This window comes from Myotis nattereri (genome assembly GCF_964212035.1).
Source record: "Myotis nattereri genome assembly, chromosome: 9".
NCBI classification, from domain to species: domain Eukaryota; kingdom Metazoa; phylum Chordata; class Mammalia; order Chiroptera; family Vespertilionidae; genus Myotis; species Myotis nattereri.
The window spans coordinates 14,700,780-14,718,675 of record NC_138084.1 but is presented as its reverse complement, the minus strand read 5'-3'; the positions used below and the strand labels follow the sequence as shown (position 1 = coordinate 14,718,675).

The 17,896-nt window shown below is 42.7% G+C and overlaps 1 protein-coding gene across 4 annotated transcripts in view; it reads right to left on the bottom strand.

Annotated features, from left to right (window-relative positions):
- Nucleotides 1-8,970, bottom strand: part of ALKBH3 (alkB homolog 3, alpha-ketoglutarate dependent dioxygenase) — a 30,476-nt gene extending 21,506 nt beyond the window's left edge. The window contains exons 1-6 of one of the 4 annotated variants that reach the window (XM_081098848.1): nt 8,846-8,970; nt 6,826-6,975; nt 6,382-6,485; nt 4,869-4,903; nt 2,356-2,403; nt 1,353-1,456 (exon numbers count right to left, since the gene is read on the bottom strand). In XM_081098848.1, the coding sequence (XP_080954974.1) occupies nt 1,353-1,456; nt 2,356-2,403; nt 4,869-4,903; nt 6,382-6,485; nt 6,826-6,904 (370 nt within the window). In that variant the 5' untranslated portion in view covers nt 6,905-6,975; nt 8,846-8,970. Of the gene's footprint in view, nt 1-1,352; nt 1,457-2,355; nt 2,404-4,868; nt 4,904-6,381; nt 6,486-6,825; nt 6,976-8,614 lie in introns of all 4 variants that reach the window. The other 3 variants (XM_081098847.1, XM_081098850.1, XM_081098849.1) reach the window with 3 other exon arrangements.
- Between the last annotated feature and the right edge of the window lie 8,926 nt (nt 8,971-17,896).

Sequence of the window (17,896 nt, the reverse complement as noted above, 5' to 3'; positions counted from 1 at the left end):
GACAGGCCCTGGCTGGGGTGGCTCAGTTGGTTGAGCATTGTCCTGTGCACCAAAAAAGTCACCAGTTCAATTTCCAGTCAGGGCACAAGCCCAGGTTGTGGATTCAGTCCCCAGTATGGGTGCCTCTAGGAGGCAACCAATTGCTGTTTCTTTCTCCCTCTCCCTTCCTCTCTCTCTCAAATCAATAAAAATATGTATTTTTTAAAAGAAACAAGACAAACCATTTACCTATGTGCCATCACCATACAAGCCCCTTTGATTCTGAACAAAGAAAAATGTACTCCGACCAACTACACAGCATGCAGCTGGTTTTACAAGTTTTTTTTATGTCCAATTTATTTAGAAAGGGAGTTATTCATAGATTTATTTCCCCCTGCAATTGGTATCAACTACTACAACAGTAAGAACAATAATAGTAAAAGCAGCTAACATTCATTGAAGGCTTACTATGTACCAGCCATTCTGGTAAGTACTTACCATGCATTATCTCATTTAATTATCACAACAACCTTATAAGGTAGGTATTATTATTATTAGCTCCATTTCACAGATCTGAAAACTCAGGACTAGAAAATTACTGTATTTTGCTTAAAATTAACAATTACTTTGAATAACAAGTCTGTAATCAAAGGCAAGTCTGTCACCAAAAGCCCTGCTATAGAAACTGCTGGGAGTGAGGAGAAAGAGATGAGTTGTTCTGATGCTTGAGTCAAATGAAGCCAGTATACTTCGCCTTTTTTTTACAGAAAATTTAAATTCACTTGATTTGCCAGAAAGAAATTGTATGAGAGCACAGATGCCCCTCAGTGGCCCACTCTGGTACTACAGGTGCTTTAGTAGCTTGTGGTTGACCACAGAGCAGGCTCCAAGGCAGGTCATCTTGACAAGCTCAGGAGAGAACAGCTGAAGCTACAGGATACGGGACTCTTCCAGTGAAACAAGAGACTAAAACGCCGGTAAGGAGGATTGTGAAAAAACGTATGCCGAGTAGAATCAGAAAAAAATAGAAAGCCCTGGAAGTTTCTATGAAGAAAGAGGGACACTGCACCATGTGATGTAATAAAGGTAGTGAACAAACGCAAAGGGAGGTGAGTGTGTCAGCCACAGTTCGGCCAGCCCAAACGCTCTGGTTCCTTGAACTCCCGCCCACCCCATTCTCCTGCCATGTTCTGAGTACCACTGTTACTCCTCTGTCCCCTCTCTCTGACTGGCTAATTTCTACGCGTCCTTGAGGCCTGGTAGGCTTCGAATCTCTGTTTAAGATAGCTGTGGAGAAAAGAGGCAACGGTGCTGGAAAACACTCCAGAAAGTGAGGCAGGCGGCAACAGCTGCGATCTCAGAGATCCGCTCACCCTCTCTGATGCCTGTTCTCTGTTTCCAGGGAACGTCCCGACAAAGCTGCTCCAATACCCAGTCGGCTTCTCTTAAGTCAACAAAGCCAGGATACAAACGCACCCTTGAAGCAGAAAGAACCATCAGTAAGTAAACAACACAAAAAAGACGGGTTGCAGACTCTGTCAGCAGAGTGAACTAAGCTGGATGATGCCTCCTTTCATGGGGAGATGACATCATCTCACCACACCTCCCATAGCAAGCAGAGCCCAACATCACCCAGGTCACGATGCTCAGATGTAAAATAAACTTGTGTTAAGACAAATAAAAGCAGCATAAAGGATAAAAGGATTCATAAGGGCTCTTATAGACATGGCTCAAATCTTGCTCCAGCACTGCTTAGCTGTGAAACCTTGGGCAAGTTATTTAATCTCTGAACCTTGGTTTTTGTAACCTGTAACGTGAAGTTCATATCCACCTCAGAGGGTTGCTGAAAAGTAAAGCAAGCCTGGCCCTGTGTCATTTTAACAACTGGTATTCTTCTGATACTATGCCAATTGTAGGGGAAACAATAACTTATGATTACATTGAAATTAAAATATCCAAATGATGGTTCTTTCTCTCACGTACATACACTTATTTCAACACTGCTAAGTCAGTTCAAATCATTTTGGAGATCCTTCTTAAGGAGTATTCTGAAAGCCCTTGGGACATTTTCTTGAACTTTTTTACTCTTTGAAGATGCATTTGATATTTTGAAAGAGCCAAAGCTCACCTTAAGCCATACCTGGTTAACAATGAGATGTGACCAAAATAATGCAACTGGTTTCCTTGTGTGACTGTTAAACTTGCTTTAAAAGGGAGGTTCCAGAAAGTGTTATAACAATGGCAGTGCCACTGAGTAATTACAGAGACTTCTAAGCAATTAATTTAGATATGTAAGGTCTGATATATTTTGCTTTAAATGCCTCATTATTTTATAGTGACAATTAGTACACTTATGCATTGATTAATGTCACTTACCGAGATATGCCTGTGGGTGACTGGCTAATTTCATATACACCCTCTTTGCTAAAGAAACAAAGAAACAAAGAAACAAAGAAGACAGACTTGTTAGTATCAAACAAAACAATACCCTCCACCCAGTGGAAGGGCTGTCCTTCGGATTCTCAAAGTCCTGGCTCACCAAAGTCATTTAACAATGAGGGCAAGAACAGCTTCACCTTCTTCTACCACTGAGATAATGGCATTGGGAACAGATCCGGCAAGATCAGACCACGAGATGAAGGGTGTAATAACATAAACTCTGATCCTACCCCTTTCTATTCACCCATAATTTAGGCCGAAATAGTGCCAAATAGAGTGCTCCTTTGGAAACTCTGGAAAAGAGACGCATCTAACAGGTAGCAAGGGCTGTGTGCATCTGTTGCTTTCAGATACATGTCTAATGAGGTTCCTCCTCTGATTAAAGTCCTTCAAGGCTCCCATCCACTTGTCAGCATTGCATTTAACGTCCCTGTGACCTGACTCCACCTCTTGATAGCTCGACCAACTTTATTGCCTGGACTCTCCTGACTACACCACCACGTTTCAGCTCAGCATCACCTTCCTGACCTTTAATCCACCCAAATGTTAACATCTCGTCCTCTGTGCTACTGTAAGACCTTACATACAAATCTACTGTTTCATGATACACAGGATTACCATGTACCTGGTCACATGTGCATTTCATTTACTAGACTGTGGGCTACTGAGAGGCAAGAAATGGGTTATTACTCTGTTTCCCAGCACCTAGCACATAGTAGTTGAGCAATAAAAGCTAATTGAATTTAATCAAGTTTACAACAGTACAAAACTGCTGCATATGTGCAGGGTGGCGAGGTCCACGTAAGAGAAGTGTTCCCGACTGGATAGGTGCCTCTATCCAGATAACTGTGTCAGATCCTTCTCGGAAAGGTACATTACTGAGCATAATGTAAAGGGACAGTTTTCACACACCCCTCTGCCATGCGAGTGAGTAGTTCACAATCTCTGAGCAGGTTCTTAGGTAGATGTGTGAGTTCCTCTGAACCAAAATGTAGCAGAACTATTGTTACATATACAGTATTGATCACATTTCTAAACGCGTTGTGTGTGAATTCCCAGAGGTGACTACACTGTTGCTATGTGATATATTTTGGGCCACATTTAGAAGCTGGCTCACTTTAAATGTGAGCCACACTTCTGGCTATTAAAAAAATCCAGCACAGCGAACTTTAGATAACCAAAATTAACAAGCCCTAGGGTTAAATAGCAAGCAGTTCTGTCACTTTGCTCCTGACTTCCAAACTCACAATTGCCCATTTTGTAACAGGTTTCATGGTTTTATTTATTCTCTTTATCACCAATGGAGACAATATCACACTGGCATTTGTAAAACAATCAAAGACTGTCAGAGCTACTAGACTGGGCCTTACGAGATTAAGTAGTCAAAACACTTAATATTACAGACAAGGAGACTAAAGCCTAGAGAGATGACAATAACTTACCTAAGGACTAGTTACATAGCTAACTAGTGTCAAGCCCACAAAAACATACCCTTTCAGAAAGGGTGATGACATTTGTGTTAGTTTAAAATATTTCTAAGATATATAAGTCAACCTTTAACAGCCAAACAGCTTAACAGACTGCTCATGAGCAATAACATAAGCATAATGCTAAACTGCTAAAATAAAAGGATCCTTTGACTGACAATTTAAGTACATCAGATGGAAATTGAAAAGCAGGAAAAGAGGAGTCAAAGCATCTTTAACAATTTTTTAAAAGAACATTTTAGACACATTAATATAAGAGGAATGGAATGTTTACTATCATTTACTTGCTCTGAAACAATTATGTGGTTTTAAGAAATAGACTGTAGGGTCATCTAGATTTCTAGCAGCTTTCATAAGCATTGCTAGTAAAATGGTACTTAAAGGCTTCTCCAAGAGCCATGTTTCAATGACTCAGGGAAAATACTCCCCCACACCCCGTCTTAACCTAGGAGATATTTTAGCTCACTGTCTGCAGTCATATTAGTGAAGGAGGGTCAGGAAATCTACACCAGTCAGAATTTAACGTAGACTATCTGGTTGCATTTTCCACACCATCAGTAAATCCAGAAAGGCTTCTCAAAAGACCCAGCTTAAAGACATCTGAGATAGGAATATCCCAGCCTAAAATTAAGACACTAACTGAGCTGTTATCTCTTCCAGACGGAAAAACCAGGGTGAGGGAACAATCCTAGGCTCTCCATTTCAGTGCGGCAATAGTTAGAGCAGTGGTTCTCAATCTTCTGGCCCTTTAAATACAGTTCCTCATATTGTGACCCAACCATAAAATTATTTTCGTTGCTACTTCATAACTATAATGTTGCTACTGTTATGAATCATAATGTAAATATCTGATATGAAGGATGGTCTTAGGCAACTCTTGTGAAAGGGTTGTTCGACCCCCAAAGGGGTCGCGACCCACAGGTTGAGAACCGCTGAGCTAGAGGAAGGCAGCAAATTACTTACTCAATCACTCGCGGCTCTAGGGCTGTGCGCACCACCTGCAAGGAAACAGGCAGATCTTACTGTGGCATGGCTCCTCACCTTCAGCGAGGCTGAACTAGCAGGATTACCATATCCTTTCATTCTAGTCAAAATAAATCAGGTTCAAAACTATCCTTTTTTTATTCCAAACTCTTACTAACCCACCAGAAACCCTTGTTTCTGCTCTTCGTAGTTACTAGTGAGCGTTAAAAGGCAATGCAATCACCCTAACCGGTTTGGCTCAGTGGATAGAGCATCTGCCTGCAGACTGAAAGGTCTCAGGTTCGATTCCGGTCAAGGGCATGTACCTTGGTTGTGGGCACATCCCCAGTAGGGGGTATGTAGGAGGCAGCTGATCGATGTTTCTAACTCTCTATACCTCTCCTGTCCTCTCTGTAAAAAATCAATAAAATATATTTTTTTTAAAAAAAAAAAGGCGATGCGATTGGAATTAATCCATTTTCCTAATAGCCAGCATTAGGAAAACCTTTCTAGGAGATTTTTTAAAACAGAAGATATTCTATAAAGTAAGGGGTTTTAATCATTTATAAAATCATTACTAGAACACCGCAATTTTCAATCGATGTGCCACAGAATTTTTAAAACACGCAATACCTGACTCTTTAGTCAGGGGCACTGACCTCTTTTGTCTTAGATTGTCAAATAAGAAAATGACAACAGCCAACACAACAACAGCTGTCCAGTGTGAATGCCCTGTCTGAACCATAAATATATAGGTCATATAACAGGGTTGCATCTTATTGGTTATGTCGCATAATCAGGTTGAGTCTGATTGGTTAATTCTTGGTACCAGAACTCCTATATACAAGTATAGGCAACTGATTCTTTAAAAAGTCACATTGGAGAAAAAAGGATGGATGAAAACTTTCTTTTTGGTAAACCAATCAAAATTATACCTTTCTAAATGTCAGATTGGCAAAAGTTATACTTTTTGGTGTGCTAAAGAATTTTAGTAATTAGTTTACATGTGCCATCAGATATAAAAGGTTGAAAATCACTGCTACAGCATGATGCCTGATATTTAGCTTTCTCCCTTATTATTAAAAACAGTCAATCTTCACTGTTTCATACATTTTTCCTATGGAAAAAAAGCTAAACTATCAAGCATTGTAGTTGCTGAAATTTCAATCCAATTCCAGAGACATTTGCTGCATGAGCACCGAAGACAGCATGGTTTTAGGACTGTTAGAACTTAGATAATCAAAGAAGGCTCTAGCCATGATGCAACCTCTAACCTCTAATCATGTATAGCCTACGTGTCAAAAAAAAGGGACTTATACGTCCCATAATTTGGGGGAAGACGACAAAGAATTCTCAGACATAATAAGAAGTTGATATTCTCCATTTCATTATTATAGTCCTTTAACTCTCCTTTTATTAGTGAATTTATTCAGTCACTACTTATTTGAGTGTCTACCACATGAATATAACTTATAAACAATCTGTTACTGTTGAAGGAGAAACAGGAATTTACCTGCTGGGGTTCTTTGAATACAAACTGTTTGTCTGACAAATGATGCTCCTTGTTCATCCAGGTCTGACCAGGGCTCTGGTGGAGATGGCTCTTAGGAGTGGTAGCTGAAGCAAGAGAGAGAAAAGTCTGCTCTCATCACCTCCTACTAAGCAAGGACCAATGAAATCCACTTAGAGGTGACCTCCGTGACATCTACAAAGTAATTAGTAACATCTACTGAAGACCTCAACACACGCACTGAAAGGTCTGAGTGTAGTGACTAAACGGTAGAAACACTAAAGATCAACCCTTAGCTCACCGTCAACAAATTCAGAGAAAATACCAGCTACATTTCAAATAATTCTTTAACATCGAAATGGGAGTCCATTATAAGCCAGAGGGATATAAAGAAAAGAGGATGACAGCTGTCCACGTTCACACGCAAGGGTCCCCACTGGTTCTTGCCTGGCTGAGCAACGGCCTGGCTCTTGGCTGAGCTGGCCCAGGCTCCCTGCACGCGGGCTCGCCGTCTCTTGTCCTCCATGTTGACCAAAAAGGCTTCTGCTCTTAGCTTTCAGAAGATTTCATTGCTGATATGAACCGCACAATGGTTACCTGTTTAAAAAACACACACACACATGCTTTTAATAGGGGCTGTGAGAACTTACACTGCTAAAGGGTTAACTACAGTCCTTTCAGGCAGAAGAGATTGCTCAGCAGCAATCAGAGCCTCTATATAAAACCAACTTCTGGCATCACAACATCTCAATCAAAGAGCCTCCTAAATCACTTAGGGCTGCTGGTGCCAAGGTCTACCTTTTATAGCGACTTAATCTTATAATAAGATTACCTCTTGCAATCTTATTATAGTGCCTTCCCTTCATTCACAAGTGCACATCAAGAAATTCTAAAACTAGGATTATAAACGACATTACTCTTATCAGTCCCCAGAGCAGAAGTTAAGGAAACTAATACTCCACCTTACCTGGAAACTGAGAAATAGGCTAAGACTCAGTTTCCGAACACATTTCCATATCCTATAACACTGGTTGCATCAGACTTCCCTCGAAGGTCGTTACAAACATCCACGGCCTTGCCCTGGCCAGATGTCTCAGGTGGCTGGAGCGTCATCCCCTCCACCAAAAGGATGCAGGTTTGATTCTCAGTCGGGCACATACCTAGGTTGCAAGTTCAATCCCCAGTCAGGGCACATATGGGTGGCAACTGATTGATGTTTCTCTCTCGCATCGATGTTTCCCTTTCTCTTTCTCCCTTCCTGTCTCTCTAAAAAAAAACATTAAAAAAATTTAAAAAAAAAAACAGTGACCTGTTAGAAGATTTGATGCAGGATGGATACAAGTGTAATAAGCCTTGTAGGAGACATGTAGGAGGACCACAAGGGTAAGTGCCTCACTAACGTCACTCAAGAAGTCAATAGCAGATGTATTACTATTCAAATTGTATTGTTCCAGTCTCCAGCTAATTGAAGACTCCACCTCATAATGGCCAGTAATGTCATATTACTTTGGCATTTTCACCAATAAAGTTTTAGTTCACAGCACATACAGGAGCATGCAGACCTACCAACACCAGGGAGGCTTGGGCGTGTTTTGAAACTATGATCTATTTCTTTATGAGCCTATCTAAAAAGCTTCTCACCGCAGGTTCTCGAAGGTAACAAGCTCATTTCATAGCCTGTTTAGCCTACGGATTACCAGGACCCCCCCCCCCCACCCCCACCCCCATATACACCTTCTGATTCAGGACAGCTGGGCTGGGCGCCCAGAAATCCGAATGTTTAACAAATTCCCCAGGTAACAAATATGTAATTCTTCTCATTTAATACGTGGGGAGATGATAGAGGCTGTCATTTGCCCCAAAATACCAACTCTCCAGTCCCACAAGACGGGTAGAGGAAGCTCTCATTTGACATTTTCTCTCAACTGAGGCCTTAAAAGCTTAACACGACAATTAGCTACAGTTCTTGCTCGGCTCTCGGGGCAGCAATCTGCTATTACGTGTCAGGGGACCGATGCTGAAAATACAGATTCCGGGGCCCCTCGCAGATCTAGCGAATTTGTGATGCTGCAGAAACTGTTACCTCACCCCACCCCCACGCCCACCCCGGGACTCCCACCCCAGGTCAAGCCGGCGGACCCCGCAGCGGGGCGAAGAGCTGCGGCGTCGGCCACGACTCGCTCTGAATCCGGAGCTGCCACTTCGCAGCTGCACAACCTGGGGCAAATGATTTCACCTTTGGGGGCCTGTTTCCTCCTCTGTGAACAGGACGCCAATCTCTCCCTCACGACTAAGATGCAGATTAAACGTCTTGGAGGGTGAACGCCCGGCCCTCTCAACAAGGGTTAGCAACTTTCTCTAACAGACGCTTCTCTTCCAGGAGGCTCGGCGAGGTCCCGGAGGCCGCCGAGGAAAGGGCCTCAGAGGCGGTCCCCGCCCCACCAGCCCGGGAACCCACAGGCCGCACCTGCCGGCGGAGCCGGGCGCACTCCGCCTGGAAGCAACGCTCAGCCCGGAACTGCTCCGCCGCCGGCAGCCCGGGGAACCTTAAGAGTGCAGCACCGACCTCAGCAACTCCCAATCACAGGCCGTGGGTCAGGCACTTCCTCTTACGTCACGCGCCGCCGCCGCTTCCGGCGCCAGCACCCGGCGTCCGGGCTGCTCCGCGTTCCTGGCTCCGGGAGGGCCGCGTATGTGAAGGTGCCGAAGGGAGGGCCGGGTTGGAGGGGAACACGGGGTTGGAGGGTTAGCGGGATCCCCGCGAGGTGCCCGGATGTGGCGAAGGTGGGAATGAGGACGTGTTTCCGAGGCCAAGGCCCCTCTGGAGACCACCCCCCAGCTCCGCCTGTTGGAGGCGTCCAAGCCCCTTTTCCCGCCCAGCTAGAGGAAAGGCGAGGGAGTTGGGGGACAGGTGCTAAGCAAGAGGATTTGAATTTTGCCCAGCCCGCCTTGCGCGGTGCTTGAGCCTCGATCTGTGAACCAGGTTGGGTTCCGGTTAGGGAACATGCCGGGGTTGCGGGCTCCATCTCCAGTGGGGGGCGTGCCGGAGGCAGCCGATCAGTGAATGATTCTCGCACCACCTCCTGTGCGTCCAGACCAGGGATGGAACCGGAAACCTAGGCGTGAGCCCTGACTGGGAATCAACCGATAGCCTTTGGGTTCACGGGAGGACGCTCCAGCCAACGGGGCCACACCGGCCAGGGCAAGTGATCCTTTAAGATCTACCGAAGCGGAGTCACTGTAAGTCTTCAGAATAAGCCTCCCGCTGCTTACCTGCCGGAAGTGCAGTATACCCTATCAATGTACCTGATTTTCACAGCATCCACTATCTGTTATAACTTGTAACACTGAAGGAGAAACAATTTAGCCTGGAGCTGAAAGGAGAGGAAATTTTTAGACCACACCCCCATCAACTAGTAATTTGTCAGTGTCTGCTTCTGGCTCAGGAACCTTGGCTGTATCTTCCAAAGGATGTCATCTCTTTCTTTTTGATGGTTAATAGTTTTGGAACAGAAACAAAGAAGTCTGGATTGAGGAGTCCCTAGAAGTAGTGCTCTCCGAGTAGAACACTTCTCAAAAATGAATGCATAGCCCGCTTGCATCTACAATAACTGCATCTTTAACAGAATCGCTTGTATTTTTACCAAGTGCCCAAGGTGATTCTGATACACAGAACATTTGGAAACCTTTTGGACACATGTAGGGTGACCAATTGTTCTAGTTTATCTGGGACTGGGGTTTTTTTTTTCCAGGATGCAGGGCTTCATAAGTGCTAAAGCCAGGGCAGTCCTGCGCAAAGTGGTGCTCATCCTAGAATCAGATCCATGTGAGTATGTACTCTTAGAAAGATGATCTTGATGCAGTCTGGCATCCTGGGTGGCCTCATTTCTATTTGCAGGATTTGTTTCTCTTAGGGGTGGCCGTGGAGAACGGATGAAAGTGAGCTGCGTCGCCAATTCTTACTGATTCTTCGCTGACCTGCTCGCAGTCCTGGAACATGTCCCCTTTTCCGTCCGGCCTGGTGTTCAGTTTCATCAGTAGAGGGCGCTGGAGGGACATAGAGGAGGAAAGGGCTCTTCCTGATTGCAGAGTGCGGTCTCAGCTGGCTTTGCAATGCCTGGTGGCTAGCCGTGTTTGGCAGCTCTCTGTGGGCCGAATTTCAGTGTCAGTTGAATTTAGAGCCTTGTTAAGTTTCTCTTGTGAGGTTAAGGCATTGACTGGGAAGGAATGGGATCCCAAAACTTGAAGCAGGCACTTCTGCTTGGGCCCAGATGAAAGTGACGACCTTGAACACCCAAGTCACCCTGAGCCTCCCTTGGTGGTGGAAGTAGCTTGCCCTTCTTTATCTGAGGACACTTGGAAACCCTGTGCAGCCCTCACCTGGAGCAGATGACTTGAAAAATACAGTCTTGGTCTGTGCTTCCTGGCAGGTGAGGGTGCTTCCGGCTTTGTGCGTTCCCTGGTATTCTGCCTTGACCTAGAAGTAGACCAACCTAGAGGTACTTTTAAGTGGCTGCTCTCTCTATCTACTATGTCGGTATTTTTGGAGTTTCCCTTTTCCCCTGTAGGTAGTTTCTTATGATGGTAAATAATTCTTTATTTTATTCCTGTTCGAGTTACTATGTAGTTTCTGTCTCTTTGAGTCCTGACGGTTTCAGTATGATCATGACATCAGGGCTAGCAAGTGACTGCCCCCGGGTTGGCCTTAAACTGCAAGTAACTGGTTTGCCTCTGATTTGGGCCCTTTTCCCTAGCGCCACTCTCGGGTTTCCTTCGCTGAGACCTCCCTCCTGAAGTCCCAGTAGGTTTTGCTGGCCCAGTTGCCGTGTTCCTCAGCACATGGTGGGAAGACCATCTGCAGAGCCACTGGGGGAATGCGTATAAAAACGGAAGATTTTAGGCCCCATCAAGATTCTGAGTCAGCAGGTGTGGGGCAGAACCCTGCATTTGGCATTTTTAACAGTGCCTGGTTTCAACTTGCAAGAACCTTCAAGAGTTCTGCCTTTTCCGGCTGCCTGCCTTCTCCAGGTGATCCCTTTTCCACTCAGCAGTTATCTCATCCCCTGGATGGCAAAACTGATCGATATTTTACGTGTCGGAAGCTCTTAGACGTGACTCTGGGCGAGTCACACGCTGCAGCCTACTTTCAGCTGCCTATTTTCACAGCAGCCTCTTGCCCGGTGTTCCCTGTCTGAATCATGTGCCACTGTGGAGCGCCTGCTGCTGAATTCCTGAGAAAACCCAATCCAAGGAAAATAGTGGCACATCAAGCTAATAGCTCTCTGCGAAGGTGTTGCAGAGGGAAGTCCCCAGCCCGCGTCTCGCGGCCCGAGGCTCGGCGGTTCCCAGCTCGAGGAGGGAGGGTGGGACGGGAACCTGCCAACTCCGCGGCGTGTTTGTGTGGAGCCTTTCAAGTCTTTAAAGAACGCAGAGAGGATGCTTCCCAGACTCCACTCAGGAGCTCCTCCTGCTCCCTGCCCAGCACGACTGCAGATGCTGCCAGAGATAAAGTCTTCCAGAAACCGCAGTGTAAACCACGTGAGGCTCAATTAAAGAACAGCCTACTTGGGTGTGGAATTGTGGAGAGCAGACAAAAATCTGGGACGGGAGAGGTCAGAGGTTACAGTCATCAACGAAGGCTTTATGGCGAACAGAGAGCTATGCCAAGGCTCTAGAGTATTTGGCATTCAGAAGGCCCAAAGGTATTCTGATGGTTACATTACCCCTGAAAAAGGGCAGGCAACATTTATCGACTCATTCTTAATGATAAAAAAATGGCAAATAAAACACTACTTAACATTTATTGAAAGTGTCTTGCTTGCCAAATGCTATGCTAATTACTTACATGCTGATCAGATTTTCAGAATGACCTTATGATGTAGGTGTATAAATATTAGCCCTCGGTTTACAAAGGGATAAACTGAACCATGATGCCATCATCCCACTGCAAATGCAAATACATGGCAGAGTGAGAGCTCATTAGGGAAGACAGGACTATTCCTGGAATGATATATGGAGCCATCTCCTGGGACCACATAGCTGGTGTTTGTTTGTTGTTTTTCAATGACTTCAAAAGTGAAGGGTTGGCAGCAATATAATACAGTATGGAATATGGGAATTCTCTGTACTTTCTGCTCAATTTTCCTGTAAATCTAAAACAGAAGTTAAATATACAATCTATTAAGAAAGACAATTAATAGAAAATATCCAAACACAGAGAGAAAAAACGATGGAAAACTTAATGGAGGCTCCTGGCAGTACGGCTGAATATACAACTCAATTCTGGCTAAATTAGAACAAACATAAAGAGTGGCCACAAAGTCCCTGTGAATGCTAGCTTGAAGTTGTGTGTATGGCTCCTCTGCTCTCTGCAGAAATTAAAAATTTTCCCTTTGTTCTATCATATATCGATTAGCTTACATGATACTGAATTCCTACCTAGAAGAAATGTAAAACAAGTACCCAAACTCCCACAAAATGAATCTGTAACTACTCTATAAAATTTAATGCAAGGCTAGAGTCATAAAAAATAATATCTCCAAGGGCAAAACAATAAACCAAACCAAAGGTGTGAAAAAAGTGTAAGAAAATGAAATCAGAGCTAGGAGCAGTTAGCGGTAAGAAAATAAGAAATCAGTGGTTGCTCCTTGGGGGAAATACAGGACCAGCGTTTGGAGCAGGAGAGTGACTCGGAATCATTACAAGGTGTGAGAACTGAGCTGGGACTCCTGCATGGAGTCAGGTACCTCCAGTGGAGTGAGAGTGGTGCCAGGCTGGTAAAGTTCCCAGGCTGCCAACAGACAGAAGCAAAAAATTTATCTCTGAAGAGGAACATCCCATTTTAGCCCTCAGGACTCTCTCCAGATTAAAATCAATCAAATAGGATTTCAAAATAAAAATGCCAACACAATGCCCTGACCAGAACTGGCTCAGTGGATAGAGCATCGGCCTGTGGACTGAAGGGTCCCAGGTTCGGTTCCAGTCAAGGGCATGTACCTTGGTTGTGGGCACATCCTCAGTGGGGAGTGTGCGGGAGGCAGCTGATCGATGTTTCTCTCTAATCGATGTTTCTAACTCTATCCCTCTCCCCTCCTCTCTGTAAAAAATCAATAAAATGTATTTTTTTAAAAAATACCAACACAAAAGAAAATAAACCACTTTGAATGAAAGTCTGGAGAAATACAAGCAATAGATTTAGACTCCTAAGAATTTTAGATTATGAGAATCACCAGACATGGACTATAAAATGCCCACATGTGCAATACCTCCATAAAATTTTAAAACTGAATTTGAAAAATGAGCAAGCATTATGAAACTATCAAGAATGACCAGGCAGATTGAAACAAGAACCCAACTAAAACAGCGGTCGCCAACCTTTCGGACCTCACGCACCACCAGTGGTCCACGGACCACCGGTTGGTGACCGCTGGACTAAAACATGTGAAAATGAAAACAGCAGTGACTTGCTTTAACAGGAGATAAAAATATATGAAGAGAGAATTAAGGAACTAGAATATATATGTAAACAAATTGCACAATATGCAGCTTGGGAAACGAGAGGTGGAAAATGTGAGAAAGGTTATGAGACAGAATGAAGATAGGACATTTATAACTAGAGACTCGAAGGCAATGAGAATTTTTCAGAAAAGACCAAACACATGTATTCTTACGCACAGAAAGCATAGTATAAACCAAGTAGGATAGATTTTTTAAATTCTTAAATTTAAACACTTAAATACACTGTCATGATACCAAGGAACACAAAGCCAAAGAAATCTGAAATGTGGCCAGAGTTATTTCTACCTATAAAAGAATGCCATACTGACACTGACTTCTGAACACCAACAACGGAAGCCAGAAGTCAATGACTGAGGAGGTATTTCATTACCCGTTAGATGCCATCAGTTCTAAATCACACCTTTCTTTACTCATTCAATATAGCACCAACAGAGAAAAAGTAACGGTTTCAATTAAACTGTGACATGCATCAGAAGGAAGATCTGACATGCAAGAGAGGTATATAAACAAATTGGTAAATGTATAATTTATTTTAAACCAACATGATGGTATAAAATAATGAAAACAGGGAATTTATGGGGTTTAAAAACAAAATCCTAGGCCACAAAAACATAGAAATCAGGAAATTAGGCCGGGGGGATTGGGCCTAAAGCCGGCAGGTGGACATCCGGACTGTGAGAGGGCGCAGGCTGGGCTGAGGGGACCCCCCCCCCATTTCAGGAATTTTGTGCACTGGGCCTCTAACAGAAATATTTTCTAAACACGTATGGTACACTTAGAATTTTGTCTATACCTGGCCATAAAGTAAGTCTCATAAAATTTCTAAAACTAAGGAGTAATAAAAAAAACAACAAAAACTTTTTTTCCTCAACCCAAGATCATTATTTACTTTTCAGATTTCTTTAGTTTTCTTTAATTTGAAATGTTTGATAAGTATAGGCTGTTTATTCTGTGAAATATCCCTCAATTTAGTTTTTTCTGACATTTTGTCTTGGTTAGGTTCAGGTTATATATTGTGGCAGGAATACCACATAAATGATGTATCTTCAGTCCATCCCATCAGAATGCACATAGTGTGAAGTTCTTATTAATGGAAATACCAATACAAATTTTGTTTAAAATACATTTGTAAAATTTAAATTCGTGCTTTTAAAAACTTAATTTGTGCTGCTAAAAACCATTTCTAAATAATTCATAGTTCAAGGAAATCATAATGTAAATTTTAATTAGCCCTGAAAAAGAATGTGTGTATGTGCTTTTTTTGTGTGCACACACACAATTGTGGGATATAGCAAAAGATCATCAAATAAATTTAGAGTCTTAGACATCAATGTAAAAATAGGAAAAAAATTGAGCATGAATGAATTACATGCCCAAATTATGAATAAGAAAAATAACAGAAAGCAGGACATAAAAAGAAAAGAGCAGAGGGGATCAACAAAGCCAAAAGTTGGTTCTTTAAACAAACAAACAAACAAACAAACAAACAAACAAAAACACTAATAAGTAGCCCAGCCAGTGTGGTTCAGTGTTTGAGTGTAGACCTATGAACCAGGAGATCATGGTTTGATTTTGGTTAAATTCCCAGTCAGGGCACATGCACAGGTTGTGGGCTCGATCCCCAGTAGGGGGCGTATAGGAGGCAGCCAATAGATGATTCTCTCTCATCATTGATGTTTCTATCTTTCCCTCTCCCTGCCTCTCTGAAATCAATATGTATATTTAAAAAACAACAAGAGACAAACTTCTGACAAAATGGTAAGGAAAAGAAAGTGAGGAGCACAAACAATATTAGAAAAGGAAATATAAGTACATATCCAGCAAAGGCTTAAAAACAATATTTCTTGAGTTACTTTATGCTAATAAATTTGGAAAGAAATAACTAAATGCTTAGAAAAAACTTTTGTTTTCTAAATTGACTGAAAGAATAGAAACCCTGAGTATTCTTATTATCATTAAGACAATCAGTAATTAAAAATTTTCCCATGAATAAATAGTAGGGCCAGATTGTTCTTATTTACTTTCAAGGAAAAGATTGTTCCGCTCTTTTACAGAACCTTCCAGAGAATAGTGAAGTAGGCAACACTTCCCAGCTCATTTAATGAAGTTATAATCTTCCAAATGAAATACCAACAAACTGCATCCCACAGTGTGCAAAGATGGTGAAACATGACCAAGAATGGAAAGGTGATTTAATTCTGGAAAGTCATAATTAAACTAAAGCAAGCTCTCTGAAATCTCCAGGAGACACATCACCGAATATATACTTCAATATGTACATACGCCTAGCCCTTCTTGGAACATACCAGGCACGCTCTCCTTCCTGAAACGCCCTTCCCTCAGGTCCCTGAATGGCTTGCTCAAGACTACTCAGAGGCCACCCCTCACTGAAACCTGCTCCGAGTACGTTATAATCACAAGCCTCTCACCCCAACACATACCGGTTCCCCATCCTCCTAGCCCTGCTTCATGTGGCACTCGGGCTACATTAATATTATTCTTTCTGCTTATCCTCTGTTTCCCTCCTTTGCTCCCTCCCCTTCTCCCAGCTCAAATGTAAGCAGTGTCCAGGCAAGAAGTTTTGTCTGCTGTGCTTGCTGCAGTTTCTCCGGGATCCAGAAGAGTCCATGGCACGTGACTGACACTCCCATCAACACACACATGGTACGCCTGGAAGCTTTTGTAACAAGGAAGACAAGCTTGCTTATATCCTTTCAGGATCACCTTTGGTAGGACCCAGGTTGCTTATTTTTCAATGACACGCATACAAGGAGAGTAGACAACATTGTAATATGTGTTCATGTTAGACACGTGTCCCACTTCTAGATGTCTTCATCCACATCTCAGTAGAAAGAACATCTACGTTTCCACAGGGAATTTAAAGTCTGTCTATATGTATGTGCTTTGCAGCATGAGTGACATAAACATGCCAATCTAGAAATATTAGAATGTCACAAAGTTATGAGTCCTTAAAATTTAGTTTCCAACATATTCAATAAAAAAAGCTTCAATACTTTGTTTTGACCCTGGAAAACTACAGAGCAAAGTAGCAGAATCTAGAATCACCTAAATCTCAGGTAATTTTTTATGTCAACAGACTGAGGGAATTATAGTACCACTTAAGATCATTTCATTCTCATCAGGTATTATCACAATAAATCTTTTCCTCCACATTGAATCAGCACCATATGTATTGGTATCGGGATTAATGTTCACTCTGTATGAAGTTCAGTTCTATTATATTCCAATGCAATAAATATCAAATGAGAAATCAGAATTCATCTCTTTAGGGCAGGACCACATTTGAGGAAAAGGAGACTAATAATATCACCCGAAGCATTTACTTATTTATTCCCAGTGTACGTGGGACTGACACAAGGACAGGTCAGAACGGCACACACCATTATGTGTGCAGGATAATTCCCCCCACGGTATTCCACTGAAAGGGCAACAAGAGAACAATAAATTGAAATTTGCTTCCTATGTTGTAAGGAGAGCGTACTCTACATAAATAACCAATACTGTCTCCTACTCGGTGCATTTTGGGTTCAAAGCTTACCCAGCACATATCAGATAATCAAGTCAATAGAGAATAAGTCTCAAATTTATGCTTTACCATGTTGAAGGTTTTGAGAATATTTGTTTCTCTTTTAGTACAATTTTTCTTTCATGTGTCTGGAAACATAGATTTTCATTTCATCCTCTTCAACCTTGAGTGTCAAATACACGAGGAATTTCGCCAAGTTGAAGAAATCAAAGCCGTAGCTCAGAAGTTTTGAGATTGCTAAGGGATTTCCTAGCCAGAAAATAACAATTTTCCAACTGGGGAAAAAGGAAAAATGTTTTGTATACCTGTAACCCAATCCCTCCCCTCTCTGCCAACTTTCCAGCAATAACTACATGATAACCATCAACCAACCAACCAGCGTGTGAAGGCAAATGAACTATTGTCCAGGTCATTGTGGTGTCAAAAAAAATGAAAGAAAAAGACAATGTTTTT